Source organism: Coloeus monedula (genome assembly GCF_965178545.1).
Source record: "Coloeus monedula genome assembly, chromosome: 6".
Lineage (NCBI taxonomy): Eukaryota > Metazoa > Chordata > Aves > Passeriformes > Corvidae > Coloeus > Coloeus monedula.
This window is the reverse complement of record NC_138786.1, coordinates 34,876,076-34,893,013: the sequence shown is the minus strand read 5'-3', so window position 1 is coordinate 34,893,013 and position 16,938 is coordinate 34,876,076. Positions and strand designations below refer to the sequence as shown.

The window sequence follows — 16,938 nt, the reverse complement described above, 5'->3', positions numbered from 1 at the left end:
CTTAAGAAATCAAAGTCCTTTTAATGTTTACAGATTTAGAATTATAGAATTGGTACCAGAATGTTGGCAAGTTGAAACAGTCTCAGAGAAAAACTTCCTATGTAATTGTAAACTCTCATCTGGGATGTGTCCTTAAAAAGTGAGTTTGTTACAAATGGTTTCTGGATAGCTAGATAGGTCATATATTCCTCACATATTAAACACCAGAAGATCCAAATTTGGCAATGGTTGCATGGCTGATGTCATGCTTTTATAGCTGTTCTCTGTCAACAAAGCACTAAGCAAAGTTTCTCAAAATTAATTTTGATGTTGAAGTAAGGCGTTTGTACTTTATGCATTTTATGCACTTTTATACAATTTTACAGACACTTATGCATATATGGACAGGCCATGTATACTTAGACCTGTCAAGAAGATGCCATTTTTCTAGAAGGCTATTTATTTGTTCTGATTCCTTGTAGAGCTAATCATCAAATTACCCTTTCTGACTCATTACAGTATAGATTGAGTTCTCATTCCATAAGTTTCTTTACATCTATTCTCTTAAGATTTTGATTGTATAACCTACTGCTTAATAAATTTAACAAATTCCAATATTTATTGAGATAACATATTAACTACCATTAAGCAGCAAAACCACTGCCTGGATCACTGATGTCTAGCACTTTCCAAACTGCATATGTGAGGAAAGCAAATCAGTTTTCAACATGTTAGAAAACTTCGGAAATTCTTCTTTATAACCTATGACTTTTTCAACAAAAGATCTGTTTTCTGCTAGGTCTGTTCTGTCCTACAGGTCACATGGAGGAAGGATGCAAATCTTCAACAGGAAAATTAAAGTCTATACAAACAATTCATTTAGTGAGAAGCTCAGGGCACTTCAAAATAATGTGAAAACATGGATGGATAGAGTAACCTATAAATGCACCTGAGATTTTAGTGGCAGAAATTCTGAAAGACACATGAAGTTGTACACAGTACCTTTAAAACAATCTTACCAATATATTGGTAGTGTTTTGTATCAAGGATATAAGGGGTATATTCTCAATCAGTCTTGGGTCAAAGAGTTAAAGAATTTATTTCCATTTAAAGTTTTAGTCAAGCTTTTTATGTATGACTGTGCAATCCATAACCTTTAGATGTCACATGTTATTTACTCTGAATAAGAGCGAGTTCTGGCTCTGCTCCCTGGCCTTGGCACCGAGGGGCTGAATTTTTCTCAATCTAGTATCTGTGCACTTAAAAAATAAATTTCCCATCCTAAAGGACAGAAGGCCACTGCCCTAAAGCAGGATCTAATATACTTTAAGGTGCCTCACAGGCATAAAGCACTTCTCTATCCAAATTCAATTGAGAGGTAACATTACTATTAAAACAATTCCCCATGTCTTGGATAGCAAACAAAAATTCCTTTCCCATAGTTTCATATGAGATGTTCTGCTAAAAGTATGTATACATTGACTTGCAGCAGATACAGTAACAGCACAACCTTGAAAAAATAGAAGAAGTTTAAAATGTCAGCATTTTAATAGCCATTTAATAAATCAGATCTCTTGACTGGATAGTTTGGGCAGAAATAGCAAGATTGTCACCTCTGTGGCTCAAGACCAAATTTAGTTACTTTCATCCTTTTAAAATGTCATTTCAAACATACTCACGAATCAGTATTTTCTAATTGCTTCTGTATATTGTAAGCTGATTAACTTCCCAAAGTACTAATGTAACTTTTTTTTTCTTTCTGCTTGAACTACTATACCTGGTAATTATATTTTCTTAACAGGAAACCCAAGAAATTAAAATTGAAATTTTCCTCTTTCAGGTTCACATTTGTCATTGAGTATAAATTAATAGAATTTAGTAGAAAACCAAGCTTAAGTTTTACAGTCTATTTCAGACAGCATCATGACATTTAAAAGTATTTTTGTTCAGCAAAATGATATATTCTAGTCACAACAAATACTTCATTAGTTACTGCCTGCAAAGCTTGAGCTAGTGACTGCAATTTGATGTCAGAAGGATTTATTTACCTGCCTCATCATTACTCAGTACAGAGTTCTTAATGACTGTTTAGTTTCTACCTACATGAGTTGTTCTCCACAACTGCTGACTACAGTACCAATTACTCACATGAGAATGTGTAGACCTACATACAAACGTGTGGAGGTTAAGATTCCACTTGTCCCCACGGGAAATTTTTTCCCATTGTATAATGCAAAGTTAAGTTGAAATAAATTTCCAGTGTGAATTTAAAGTACATTGGTAAAAAAAAATATTAAACTTCAATGCACACAAACATGCATTATTGTAAAAATACAACTTGGTATCTTCAATTGATTTTCATCCTCCTCTCTCAAATTTACACTACATAATGCATTCTCTCAATACTGGAAACTCTGTATTTTGGAAAACATCTGGAAAATGCATTGATAATGCCATGTTTTATCAAATAGAATACTTTAAATCTTACCAGATGGAAAATCTTTACTTTCAAAGCTGCATGCTGTACATGCATCAGGGTGTTACTCTGTCATTGCAAGGACTCTAAATGAGTGCCTAACCACTGGAACTTCTCTTGCAACAGGAGAAAAAGTCCCATTACAAGTAAGAATTTTTTACTTTTTTTTTCAGTTGAGCTGAATTATACTCAGCCCATATTAGATTTTTAAAAAAATATACTGAAACGATAAACGCGTAAGTACTGAGGGGCTTCTAGACCTAAACATTTACAGAGCAGAACCACTTTAAAAACTAATTATATATTCATTTTAATGTTCCTACCAGACTGTCTATTCCTGTTTCATTTTGCCTTTTTATATTCCCAGTCCGTTTTTTCTTTAGTATTGAAAAGGGATTGTGTAATATGGTGTTCTGGTGAATGCAGGACCTTCTCTATTCCCAAATAAATATTCAAAAATATTTTGCATACATCTTGTGAACAAGGCTTGTGAAATCATAATGTGATGACTTATAAACATTCATCATTCCTATACAGACGTATAATCTAGCCAAGTGTATGGTATAGCAAATCATCCTGACACGTTTATATTAATGCACATTTGAATGAGAATAAGAAAGAAATAGTCAAATTTATGTTAAATACTTCTAAAGCCTTAACAGCATCTTACTAAGTATATATGTCAGCTTAATCTAATCCTCCTACTTCCAATATGTTCTGTGGTCTCAGCACGGGGCCCATAATGCTCTCGCATGTTATGAGGGATTGCCTCTGAGAAGTTCACCATCAGTACTACACTTTGTTCAATAAAACTTCACATCTGGTTTTAGGATGACAGAAAGCTATCTGTCTCCAATTTGCATTACAAACCTTTAGCTTCTTTTGACATCCGTAACACCAGCTGTAATAATTTCCAATAACCTGTTACAATATGCCGAGTAGAAATATTCCTAGTTCTCATCTTACTGTGTCAGGTAACAACACATTTATAATATTTATTTGGACAATTTTAAATAAATGACAAACTTCTTTATACAAAAAAACCCTGTATCATCTAATCAGAGGCTCATTTGAGAAGGCCTATGGCATTTCCTCCTTTCACTCCAACGATTTTAAGTTTTAATCAGAAAAATGGTACCTTTATTTCTTTTCTGTGCTTTTGCTAGAGGAGACAATACATTTCAATTCAAGATCTTACAAGCATTATTGAAGAGTATTTACTAATCTTATGACATGATGGAAGTCCTCCTGAAATCCACTAGCCTGGAACAGCTATCTCCTCAACCATCTTTCTTGATTTCTGAGAATCATAATTTCTACCTTTTCTATAACAGATACGTCTTATGTGTTTCACATGAAAAATATTTGAAGAAAAGTGCCTATTATTCCCTGCTACATTATTAATATTATTTTTCTTCAGCAGACAATGCATCTGATGACAGCTGAAGACTCCAAAAGAACAGATCCACTTGTGGGATTAACGATGTCTAACACAAGTCAGAGATCAAACGCGTCACTAATGGATCATCACACAGATGGTTAGCAACCTCTACTACCTGAGCTGAATTAATAAATGGCAATTGAAAAACTGGTCTCTCAATGTAATTTGCTTTCTGGAAGCCACATCAAGGAAACAAAATTTTTTAAAAGTGCATATTAGGCCTGCAGATTTACAAATGAAGATCAATACATTTCTGCTTTATCCCATGTCCCAGTAAAATGATATTCTGTGTTTGAAAGGCATAGCATAAGTAAATTCTGTTACCCACCTAGAACTACTCTGCAACAGGAAGTAACCTTTGGATGTGGTAGAAATTACCATTGAGACATCCAGATACTCAAGATATCTTAAGACAAGTCTACAGAGAAAGGTATGAGCAAGTTTTGGCCGAGCTCAGAGCTGACAAGACACAGCCACTGATATTGTGGAAGCCAGTACTGTTCCCTCTTGTGATCTGTCCCATTCAGATACATGCATTCTAGAAGCAGGACAGGCTCAAGAGGAAAACAGGAATAAAGTGGAAGGAGGTATTGAAGGAACAGGAATAAACTGAAGGATCTGGATGAGAAACTGGAAGGAGCTGTTGTTATCAGAACATAAAAATCTCTAATACCTTGATCTGGTGTTATAGGAAGGTTAAAATATCTTGGGATTCAAAAGAAAGACCTGACACTACCTCTGGTACACTAAAGGACACATACAGTTGCAGCAGTTCTGCCTGTCAAAACTAAAGTCTGCCAATAACAGAGAAGAGAAAAGACAATGTCATCTTGCTTATGGACACTGTCAATGGGATAGTGAAATTAGCGGGAACAAATTGGACACCTCACACAACACTTTTTAAACTGAGAGTTAATATATATGTGTGACTATATTTTAGATTGTGAGAAGCAGAATTACACTAATAGTGGAAAAGACAGTCAAGGACATCGTTCAGTAATATGCTGCATCGTTATGAAAGCTGATGATGCTTCACTGGAGACTGCATGTCTTTCAAAGATCCAAGAACACATATTACCAGTACACTTGAATATGTCCCTGTGTCTTAACAATATATTAATAATTAGACTTCTGATTTTGAACCAGAAAGTGTGTGTGTATATATATATTTATATAAAAATAGTCTTCTATCTGATAGAAATTATCAGCCAGATACACTTCAGCAACCACTTTAATATGAGAAATTATTTTTGAATATATATTACACTTATTCTTCCATTGCATGAACTTTCTAGAAATTTTTCCTAAGAAGAAAAATGTTATTTTTAAATTCTTCATCAATGAATTAGTGCTCCTTGTAAATTTAATGTATTCTATATATTCTACAGCTTTGCAAGAATATATTTCTTACCAGTGGGGATAATGATAAAATTGGTATAATGACAGGAATTATTATGACAGTGCAGAGATCTGAACACAACAAGAATGAATATATGACAATCACACAAATCTTTCCATGTCTATGCTATTGGTAGCATAACATGAACGGAACTGAATTGAATTTTTATGTGCGCAATTTATACATTATATTGAGCAATATATTTTATAAAGCAAATAAAATTTGTTTGGAAGTAATTATTCGATGGCCTGAGAAATATCAGAAAGAAAGCAGGCGAAACAGTAATGTTAATCCCATGCCAGAAACATGTTTTATCACGTTTCTTTTTAGCTCTTAAACAAGATGTAGTAAAAACAACAACATTCTGTCAGACTATATGTTCATTCCTTGCTTCCTGGATTAAATATGCTTATTCTATGCCACATTTTTATAGCTTTCAATTCCTGTACTTTAAATCTATTAAACAATGTCAAGTTGAATTTTCTTCAAAAACTGCTGCAGGTTAAGAAAAAAAATAGGACAGTAGAATATTTGAGGGCTAACATTTATGTCAGCTAATTAATATGGATCAGTTGTGGTCTGCAAGGATTTTTAAAGTGCATGCATGTTTGAGATAAATATAGACTAAGGATCTGATTTTGCTCCTTCTCGAACTGATAACAAAGCTCTTACTGATTTCATCTACCAGTTTTGTAGGTCTGACAGATAAAATAAGCTTTTGTGCTCTTGCATAATGTTAGTTGTCCCAAATAAAGCATAGCCCAAAATGTAGATCTACAACATAAGAAATAAATTGTACTTGTAACATTACATTTATTGCTCTGTATTCTCTTTACTTCATAAGGGAATGAGATTTTGAAAAAATAAACACTGGGGGAAAACCCAGCAAATTTGTTTGGATAGCAAGTTCTATTTAAATAAGTTAGAAATCAGCCCATGTTCAAAACCAGATACCCTCTAATCCAGAGCATACAACACCATTTCCTTATTTAAAACATTAATATTTCATTATTTACTCTCAAAACAGCTCCTGCTAGCAGAAAGAAATTGGTTATTTGAACATGGTTCTAGATTGTGACAAGAAGAGGCTACCAAATGCACAACTGTTCAAACACTTTTAAGCAAAAGATTCATTCTCCCTATCTTGAATCCTAAGGTGGCTGGATTTCCCAGTAACTTCTCTTGCATGGAATCACAGAATAATTTAGATTAGAGCAAGACCATATAATCCAACCTCCTACTCAAAATCAGATGTGAGATTAGAACAAAAGTATCCAGGACTTTATCCTGTTTGGACTTCAAAAAGTCCAAGAACAGAGCCTTTCAATATGAGAAACATGCCTGGTCACCAGAAAAAGAACAAATGTATCTTAATGGTAGAACTGTAGAACTATTTGGGTTGGAAAAGGCTTCTAAGATCATTGAGTTCAACTGTAAACCTAAAAGTGCCAGGTCTACCAATAAACCATGTCCCTAAGCATCAAGTCTACTACACATCTTTTAAATACCTCCTGGGGTGGTGACTCCACCACTTCCCTGGGCGGCCTGTTCCAATGCTTTTAGTGAAGAAATTATTCCTAATATTCAAACTCAGCCTTCCTTGGTGCAACTTGAGGTCATTTCCTCTTTTTCTGTCACTTGATACTTGGGAGAAGAGACCAGCCCCCACCTTGCTACAACCTCCTTTCAGGCAGTTGGAGAGACCAGTGAGGTCTCCTCTGAGCCTCTTTTTCCCCAGGCTAAAAACCCCCAGTTCCCTCAGCCTGTCTTCATACAACTTACTCTCCAGACCCTTCACCAGCTCTGTTGCCCTTCTCTGGACACGCTCCAGCACTTCAATGTCTTTTTTGCAGTGAGGGTCCCAAAACTGAACACAGGATTTAAGGTGTGGCCTCACCAGTGCTGAGTACAGGGGGACAATCACTGTCCTGGTCCTGTTGGCCACAGTATTGCTGATATGGGCCAGGATGCCATTGGCCTTTTTGGCCACCTATCCTTGAAACACTCATCTAAAATGTTTTTTTCCAACGAAATCTGATAGAAATAAACAAGAATTTCCTTAAGCTTAGTATTACACCTGGTTCCTGTCATGGTAAGTCTTACCTTTTTGCAGTGTTTCAGCATCAAAGACATCCTCCTTGAAGAAAGCTCTAAAGGACAAAGGACTTGCACTGCAGTCTTCTGAAAGTTTGTCAACAGCTTGTTTAAACATAGCAACTAAGTCATGAAGAGGTCCATCTAAATCAAGGTGAGAAGTGGATGGTGAAATCAAGCTCAGGCGTACTGAGATTGATGCACAAGATGCAGAGCTAGACTCCACAGATTCACACTCGATTTGGAAGCCCTCTGACAACATCTTCATTGCAAAATGTTTTCTTTGGAGTGGATCATCAACTGCTGCAACAACATGCCATTCAATGGCAGCATCTCTGGGCAGGTGAGATATTACAACCACAGCAAGCAACCCACATACTGGAGTTTCATCATTATGCATCTCCGAATCTTCAACCTAAAAGATAAACAAAATAATGTCCATATTACAGAGTTGTAGAAATTAATGTTGCTCATATTCAGTTAAAATATTAAAAAAGTATATGCAGTACAGTTATTTCATGGAAACTGCTTTTCCCCTCATCTTTCCTTATAGAAAAGTCATCTTGAGCAATCATGAATTTATCTGACAGCATCTCCTCATTTTTGCAATCTCAAACCACTACTATGCCTGTATCATTAATAAAGAAAGCTAATCATAATGTATTTTGCACTCATTCTGTAATCAAAAGAAGTCTTTTTGCCTATGGTGACTTTTGTTTATACCAATGGTTTTTGAAGAATAAAAAAATGGTAGGAACTACCAAAACTACAGAAATGAGTCCGTAAAGTACATAAATTTTATTTTAACAGTTGGAGTACTAAAGATTCAGTTCAGATACAGCAAAAATATAGTTCAGATAGTTTTGAACAGCAGAATTATCCTGACCAAACCCTCTTAGAAGATAGAATGTGCTTTTTAATAGCAGAGCTCATTGAGAATGTATATTTAAATTGTTTAAACCAGCATGTCTAAGTAGCTAACTTGGTCAGCTAAATCTGAGTGACTAAGTTCCTTTTCTTCTGATGGTTTTAAATAGCTTTCAAGTACCTGAACAATTGAAATGCTTATTTTGACCAGTGAATTACTTTTTTCCTTACTTTTCCCTTGATTTTTATGAAGAAATAGTATATTAAGGATTTTTAGTATTAGTGACTTACACCATCTTTTTTCTGTACACAGATAATAACTTTTTTTATATACCAATTTGCTTACACCCCAGTATATACTTCTAAAATTGTCCATTGCCTGACCCCTGAAAGGAAAAATAATAACAAGGCAAACCTGTCATTTTGCCTGAAGTCGATAAGGCCATATAACTCTCAGTACCTTCAATTCACAAGCTCAATTTTCTACCACTTGCTCTCAACTTTGAGAGGAAGAAATAATGACATGTTCCAGGCACTTTATTTCAAAATTCACTCACAAAGTTATTGACAAGAATTTTGCAAAGAATATCTTTGATGCTTGACCCTTGTGAGCTGTTTACATGAAAAATGCACTTACTTCTATATTAATGATAGTGGAATGTAATTCTATTCCAAACATGTAGCAATTGCTTTAGCATTTCTGGTTTTGGTGTGGTAACAGAAATAGGGACAATTTGTGTCAAATTGCAATCACTTCAGTCATAATAAAATCTCACAGAGTACTGTTTGCTTTCAGTACTTTCATTAGGCTGGCCGGGGCTGTTATTAAGGTAGCAACACATAAATGTTATATTAGCACTTAACAGGAGCACAGTATTCTCCTCTAGGAGATGAATTCTAACCTTGTCAATATAATTCTGCTCTGAGTGCTGTAAAACAGTTTGAAAAGATGAAATACTGGAGCTTTGCACTGAGAAAAAAAAAAAAAAAAAGACATGCTCATTCAGGCTTAAAGGCCACTTTGCTGGCCCAAGGTGCTGAGGTACTGGTTAGAAAAAAACAGTCTAAAAAAGCTCTCTCAGGTCACATCAAGCACTAAGACAAACTTTTCTACTTCCCTGTACTTGTCTGAGGTTGTTAAATCAATTACTCGCTATTTCTGCTTGCCTTCAGCTGCCATTTAGAATATGAAGAACTACATGAAAATTAAGGCCAGAAGAAAGTACATTTCCAAATTTAACAAATGAGAATCATTCTGTGTGAAAGACTATTCATGGTGCACCTGTATGGTACCATAATACTCATAACCTCTAACTTTAGAGTTTGCACAAAGCACAAGTGATAGAGCTACTGGGGACTAATAATCTTTCATTAGTGGCTACAGAATCCTATAGAAACACTCCTAACAGTGACCTCTTCTGACTTATTTTCAAGAAATCACTGACATTTGTGTTATACTTGGATGCTGCATTTATGAGTTACCTTTCAGAAATTTACAATTTTCTAAAGGAGCTGAATATCTTCATGATAGCCTGTCTAGTAAATGAGGATGAATATATAAGGTTTGCTAAGAAATTATATGATGCTAGAACAATATAAGTAAGTATTAAGAGTGAAAATGAAGAGAAATTATTTCATTGGCTAAATTGTTTTTACAGTTGATTCTGCGCTCTCATCAATGAGATTCATCACTTCTGGCAGACAGCTGTGGTACTATGAATAAAATCATGGTTTTAGAGTTCTTGCCCAAGGATAGAGTTGTAGAGTGTTCTATAAAGGAGCACAGGTTTTTGTCTAGTCTTTCTTCTACATCTTCAGAGTCTTAATCAGAAAAAAATGAGGTAGAAGAGCATATAGCTTGAGTTATAATTTTTGAAAAAGAACTGTCAAATAATTCTTGGGAAGCTCTAAAATTCTTGTTGAGAGACAAGAAATCTGTTGGGGCAAACACTGTTAAAAGCAGTGATTCCTTAAAAGTATGCATTACTTGAATTTTACAAATCTTTATAAATGTCATTAATCTGTAGCTGTAGTTGTCCTCTAAAGACATTTGCCCTTTAACCATTATTTTCTAGCTATCAGTTTCCAAATGATTTTCAGTTGATGGGAAAAACGTCTTCAAGTTTCCAACTTCCACTTGTTAGCCTTTCCATTGGATTTAATCCTTTCTAAGAACAAACACTACAGGGTAGCTCTGCACTAAGAGATGTTTGAAAGTCACAGGGGAAAATAAGCAGATCTAAAGGTTCAGTGGCTGACTGCTGAGATTATATGGAGAAAGATGCTACTTACGTGCTATACTTTTACATGATCTGATTTAAAGAGGGCTTAAAGGAGAAGGACATCAGGTAACATCTGTTCCACATGCAGGAGACATTACCTGAAAATAAATGGTTCTACAACAATGACTTTTTCAGGAATGGATGTAAACTGGATCATCTCAGAGACCATACTATGACAGAATTCTGATTCTGTCATGTTGGGAAATGGTAGATCCCAAAACTTTGGACAAAGATTTGATAAGACAAGTGATTTAACTCTAACTGAATGTCACATTAGACTGTCCTCAAAACATGTTTCCGAGTATCTTCCCTTTTCCAACAGGATCATCTGCCACTTAATTTATCAAAGATGTTAGAGATGGAGATCCAGAAAGTTTGAAAAAGGAAGCCAAAAGGCAGATTTTTCTAAACACATGCATTGTCTCTATATAATTCCATTTATGCTTTGTATCTATATCATTCCATATCCAAAGAAGGACTACAAACATTTTTTTAACACATTGCTTTACAACTACCACACAATTCACCAAAGGACTTTTCCCACCTTGAAGAAATTACTGATATTCTTCTGGTGATACAATGCATGTTTCAATAACTCACAGGAGAAACCAAAGGCCCAGAGGAAATTTTAGGATGACTGAGAAAGTGACTCTTCTTTACTTCTACTGTAAACACTGAGAAAACTGCCATGCTAAGCTAAGTGACCATCTTGGAAAGTCTTCATGGACTGGTGAATAAAGAACCACAGCAGTTGACAGTAATTAAGAAAACAAAGTGGGAAACATTATGCCCACTGTAAAAATTCACAATTGAGTAAGATAAACAACTGTGGATATCTTAACTGAAAAAGGGCATACTAGATCCAAAATATATTCCGAGGAGGACAAGTATGATCAAAAGCTCTGGAGGGTCTGATTGGAACTGTTCTGCAGCCTCGTTAATGAGAAGACAGGGGCTTACAAAATCATACATGACATAAGAAGAGTGGATAGGGATAAGAACTGATTTTGCACACGTTGTCTTTCTGTACAAAGAGCTATGGACCATCAAATGACATTAGTAAGAGCATGGTTTCAAAAAGAACGATGGTGGGTGACACCTACAACTCAGTGATGGAGAATGCTCTGGTTGCAAGAACTTTACAGGGATTCAAGGAGAGCCTGAACAAGTTCTTACATGTTCAGTGGGCATTATAAAAGAGACATAATAAAATTCCTAGATTATTTTAAATTTATGTGAGTTAATAATTTATATAAATATTATTATTTATATAACAATTAAAATTAATTTGATCAATTTAAATATGAATTAAAATAGTTTGAGGTTAGGAGAATATTAGAGTAGATATATGCTTTTACTGGTTTTACTATTCACTTCTGCTTAGGGCTACTGTTTGGAGTCAAAATACCAAGCAAGGTCTACACCATTATGGTTATTGTTATGTTCTTAAATAAGCATTTACACTGATACTAGTGGTGTGTTTGGTTAAGAACTGGGATTTCTTGACTGGACTCACGGATTTTTCACAGTTAGTCCCTTCCAACATTTCCATAATTCTAAAGGGATTTTATGTTCATCTGTGATATTCCAGACTGATATTATAGATGAATTGTGAACACCAAGTCAAGTAGATGAATGGAGAGAACAGCTTTGAGAGCTGAAGTTTCTTCAGCAGAGGTAATGGCATCAGAATATTGAGCTGGCAGAAGTGGGAGTTCAATGTGGTTATTCCTTCTGAGGAAGAAAAAGGTTCCTCCTTTATCCGAAAAGAGAATCACATGCAGAACTGTAATGCTACATTTAGGGGGATATACATATCTTCATTTCTGCCTTAACTGACAGAGACAGTGCAGACAACTAAAACACAACAGTCCCAGACAGTGCCAAGCAGGAGGTTTGTCTGCTTTAGGCACCTGCCACAGGAACAGGGGTTTGGAGCTGCCTTACAGTGAAGCCACCCAGACAGACTGCTCTGTGTTAATCCCTCTAAAGAGGTTCTGCGATGGATGCTCAATCCAAATCTACAAAAGTGTAAGGATGTTTGTCTAGAAATAGAAAGGGTCGAAAGGCTTGACTGAATACTTGTTGAAGGCCACAGTACTACAGTTATCAAGCAACATACAATTCAGTAAAGTATCTAATACTGAGAAATGAGAAGGGGAATTTCCTATACTTTATATTTGTGCCTAAACTGAAGTGAAAAGGCAGCTTGGTAGAAACATTCCTTAGTTAACACTTTTGTCAATGTGTTTACTTCAGAAATAGGTCTTTCATATCCCAAGAAGCAAGGTGAACAACAAAGAGGTTGTCAGATTGTTTCTGAACTTGTAATTAACCCTACATTAAAGCAAAAGTGTTATCTGAACTGCTGCATGCATAATATTCTCTTGAGCTTTGCACTGATACAAGAAATTATCACATTGGTTCACAGTACTACCAAATCCTTGCATTTTCTGTGCCTCAGTTCTTAGTCAAGATTCACCCAATTTTCATTGTGCATATTCGGGAGAGCTACAGAATACTCTCACAGTAATGAATGCCTTATGCAGCCACAATATTGCTACAAATCAAACCAGAACCCAATAGAATGAGCAGAGTTAAATGAAAAACACTTGGCTGTAAGGGTTAAACTTACACAGAGTTGTGTTTTAAAGGTGCTAACCTTATAATTTTTTTGTAATTAAAAAAATAATCCAAGGCAGAACTATTAAAATTCCAATGAAAACAAAGGAATAATGAGTTAAAGACAAACCTATCTTCAATCCATTGTACAAGTATTTAACTATTTTGCTTAATTAAATGGAAAAAGGTACAAATTTTGGCCTTTGACATTTATTATATAATTTGTTTGACTATCCTCCCTTTGTTCTAAATGAGAAATACTCTTTTTGTCGTGTTAGTAAGGACTAAGGCCTATCTATCTCACAGCTGAATATGGAATCAGGCTATAAGAGAGAGAGATGAATGCATAATTGCTATCTCTACAAAGAATTGACTTGGAGAACAAAAAGAAAGATACTGTGATGTTACTTTTAGAAGCTGAGTTTATGAAAACCTTATATGGTATGCATTATGACACCATTACAGTGCCAAGATTAATGTGCCTTTAAATAATACATTTAAAATTTCTTTTACACTGCCTGCATTAAACAAAGTGCATCAAACTCCTGAGATCCAGTTTAAGCTTTGCTGGAGTGTCTCACAACAATAGGTTTATGACTTAAAAAAGTAAAGATTCCACTAGGAAAACTGCATAAGAATAAAAATGTCAGTTCCTAAAGAAAGTAGGATAGAAGCAATTCTTTTTAACATTCTAATTTGTCTAATAAATAGGCCACATGCATTCCTGGTATACCACATCTGAATTCAAATAATGAATACCACAGTGTTTTATAACAATAAAATTGTTAAGAATTTTCCTTTTGGAAAGCTTACAAAAATAAGGAAGTCAGACATTTAGTATTTCTTTCTGAAATAAAAAAAATTATTTGGTGCATGCCAGAAAGACATTAACACAAAACTGGCAGACTAAAAATGAGGTCTTATAAACGGAATATTTGTCATAGAATAAATACTGTAAATATGAAAAGAAACAAGTCCTTCAGAAATTTTAGTCCTCTCTCCTCAGCATGATGGACAAAGCTGAAGGTAGTTTAGTAACCATTGTGTCATGTAGAAATTTTTTTGTACAGTGTCAACTGGGAAACTGAGCCTGTACTTACTTTGGTGTTACTGAGGCATGGAAAATCTAGAGCAAATCAAGTGGTTCTTTATTTTTTGTAGCAGCATCTGATAGCACATTTTTCAGAGTAATTTCTTTTTTTGTGCAGTCTTTAGCTATCTTTAAAAAACAGAAACATGAAAAAGGGAAAGCAGATACAGGGAACAAATATGAGTATAGAAATTTAGAGGTAGTACTATTGCTCAGGGTACTTTCAATCAATTTTTGTAATTTAAATGGATTTCTAATTAATATATTCTTTTTGATATAATGGCAACAATTCCACCTGCTCACATTGGAAAAAAAAAGCAAATTAAATTTTCACCTTAATAATTGTGAAAAAAATCTGCATGTAGCTACAGTAGTGATGCAAAATTAATCATTAGATATGAAATGGTCGGCAATTAACATGCCAAGCACAACAGCATAACTTTTCTGAGAGATGCATTTTGCAGGTGGATGAAATGACCATACCCCAAGTTATTTTAGTGAGAGCATAGGAAATTTGAAATCTATACAATATATTGATGGCTATTATTAGGATTAGACAAGGTGATGGTCTAAAATTTTATGGTAGTCAATCAAGTATGTCAGAAGAAACTACCAGAAAAATTAAGTAACAACACTCTTAGGGCCCATATCCCACAATAAATATACTGTAAATTTGATTTATAAGTTGAGACAGCTTTTTGGTTCATAAAGGATATGTTGAAGTCTTTGCAGAATCAAAAATTTCATGATGAATGGTCTCTGAATAGTGACACTGGAAGAATAGGTAAGTAGTATATAAAAAAGCAAAGCAAACACAGAACTCATGAAAATAGAGAGTTCATAAGAAACCAGTTCAATAACTTTACATGATCTATAGCTTATATTGCTCAAACAGAATAATTTAACAGCTTGCTATTCTATCCTTTAACATGATTGTCAACAGAGGCCAAGAAGTGGTATAAATTTTCATCATTTCTGTGTGATAGAAAAAAGGGTTCTGTTGAAATTTAAGACATAACCTTACAAGCTCTCTTTTGATTATATTTAGTACAGAAGGATACCACTTGCTTGTTAATTTTGTTTCTCTTTTCTATTGTTGAATCACTGTGTTTTCATCCTTTTATTTCAGAAACTGAGAAGCTCTGACAGGATCAAAACAAGAGCAATCAGTATCACATTTCTATGAAGACATAATCAGCTTTGAACAAGTCTCTAGAACAAATAAACAATTGAAAGCCTGAAGACTGCACACAGAGTCTGCAATAACTAGGCTAACACCTCTGTTTTCTGGACTTATCAACCTGGAAGTTTTCTTGCAAAGGAAACTCAAATAATTTCTTACTAGAATAAATTGAAAGAAAAATAGAAAATGTAAACTGGCTGCTGAAAGAAAGACACAGGCTTCTGTATGCACAGTAATGGAGAAGCATCTCCTGCTGAAAGACTGAAACTTCCACTTTTGCTTGATTCCTCAGGTAAGTACCACAATCTTGTTCTAACCCATTATCTAAAAGCACAGTTTCAACAGCCCCACAGACTTCAAGTTTTCAACTACCCACTGAATTTTATACATTTCAATCTCTCTTCAAAATACATTTCATAATTGTATGTAACAATCATGCCACCACCAGAGCAAAAGAAAGATTTTAAAATGTTGTATAATCAGTTATGGTAAGCATGTGATAATATCGAATGGAAAATATAAAATACCATTTCCACCACGTTTTTAGATGGTTATAAATATTATTTTTAGCACTGATTATTCAGATAAAAGCATGTTCAAAGTACTGCAGTGGATGTATCTGGACTGAGAAACTGAGAAACATAGGACTTCCAGCAGGGCTGCCAAAGGGGCAAAATGCCTGAAATGCAGAATTAGACAATTATTGTTAATTTAAAAAATGGACATGACTCTGACTTTCCCTCTTAATTACTCCCACTGATGTGTCATGAGACAGATTAAGTCTTAAATTTTGTTTATTATAGCTGATTTGGGGAGTGGTGGTTTCATTATTTTATTTTAATTTCATTTGAGGGAACTGTTCATGCTTTCAGCAGAACTTTGATACAAGTGCTCTGATACAATATGAATACCTGTAATATTTTTTCCCTAAGTCAAAGGGGTCAGGAAAGGTTTTTCACTTTTGTAAAGTCCATACAATCCTTTGGTTGTTTGCCTTACTCTGCAGAAATAGTCATGCTACCATGCGTACTTACCAACCTGACTAACACTCTTCCTACTGCATGCGAAGCTCAGCTTTTTCATTCTCACCCTGTGGCGTAAAGTACTTGGAACTCCTAAGGTCTAATATATTTTAGTACAAGTATACTCACAGAGTTCAAAATGGGAATTTCTGGGTGAAATGTAATGGTCTGTGATATACAGGTCAAAATAAATAATCTAATGATGCCTTCCGGCTGTACGAGCCACTCAAGCTATGAAATCAGTTTTACCCAGTACTTCTGCTCAGCCTTTCTACCAGCACTGAAGTGCCTGAACTCTAAAATCCCACACTGAGAAGATAACCATCTTACTCATTATGGCCTTTAACATCCCTTGCTGATCGTTTTAAATTTTTAAACAGCCCTACCTGTTGTGCTTCCTTTTATGTGTTATCATAGTTACAGATATAATTTTGGAAGCAAAATATCTAAACAGCAAGCATAATAAAAATGAAATGGGTTAAA

General features: G+C 34.8%; 1 protein-coding gene across 1 annotated transcript in view; it reads right to left on the bottom strand.

The window, feature by feature from the left end:
• The window catches only part of DPH6 (diphthamine biosynthesis 6), a 200,085-nt gene that overhangs the window by 32,878 nt on the left and 150,269 nt on the right, over window positions 1-16,938 (bottom strand). The window contains exon 14 of the mRNA XM_082284129.1: window positions 7,399-7,804. Coding sequence (XP_082140255.1) covers window positions 7,399-7,804 — 406 coding nt within the window. The remainder of the gene's footprint in view (window positions 1-7,398; window positions 7,805-16,938) is intronic.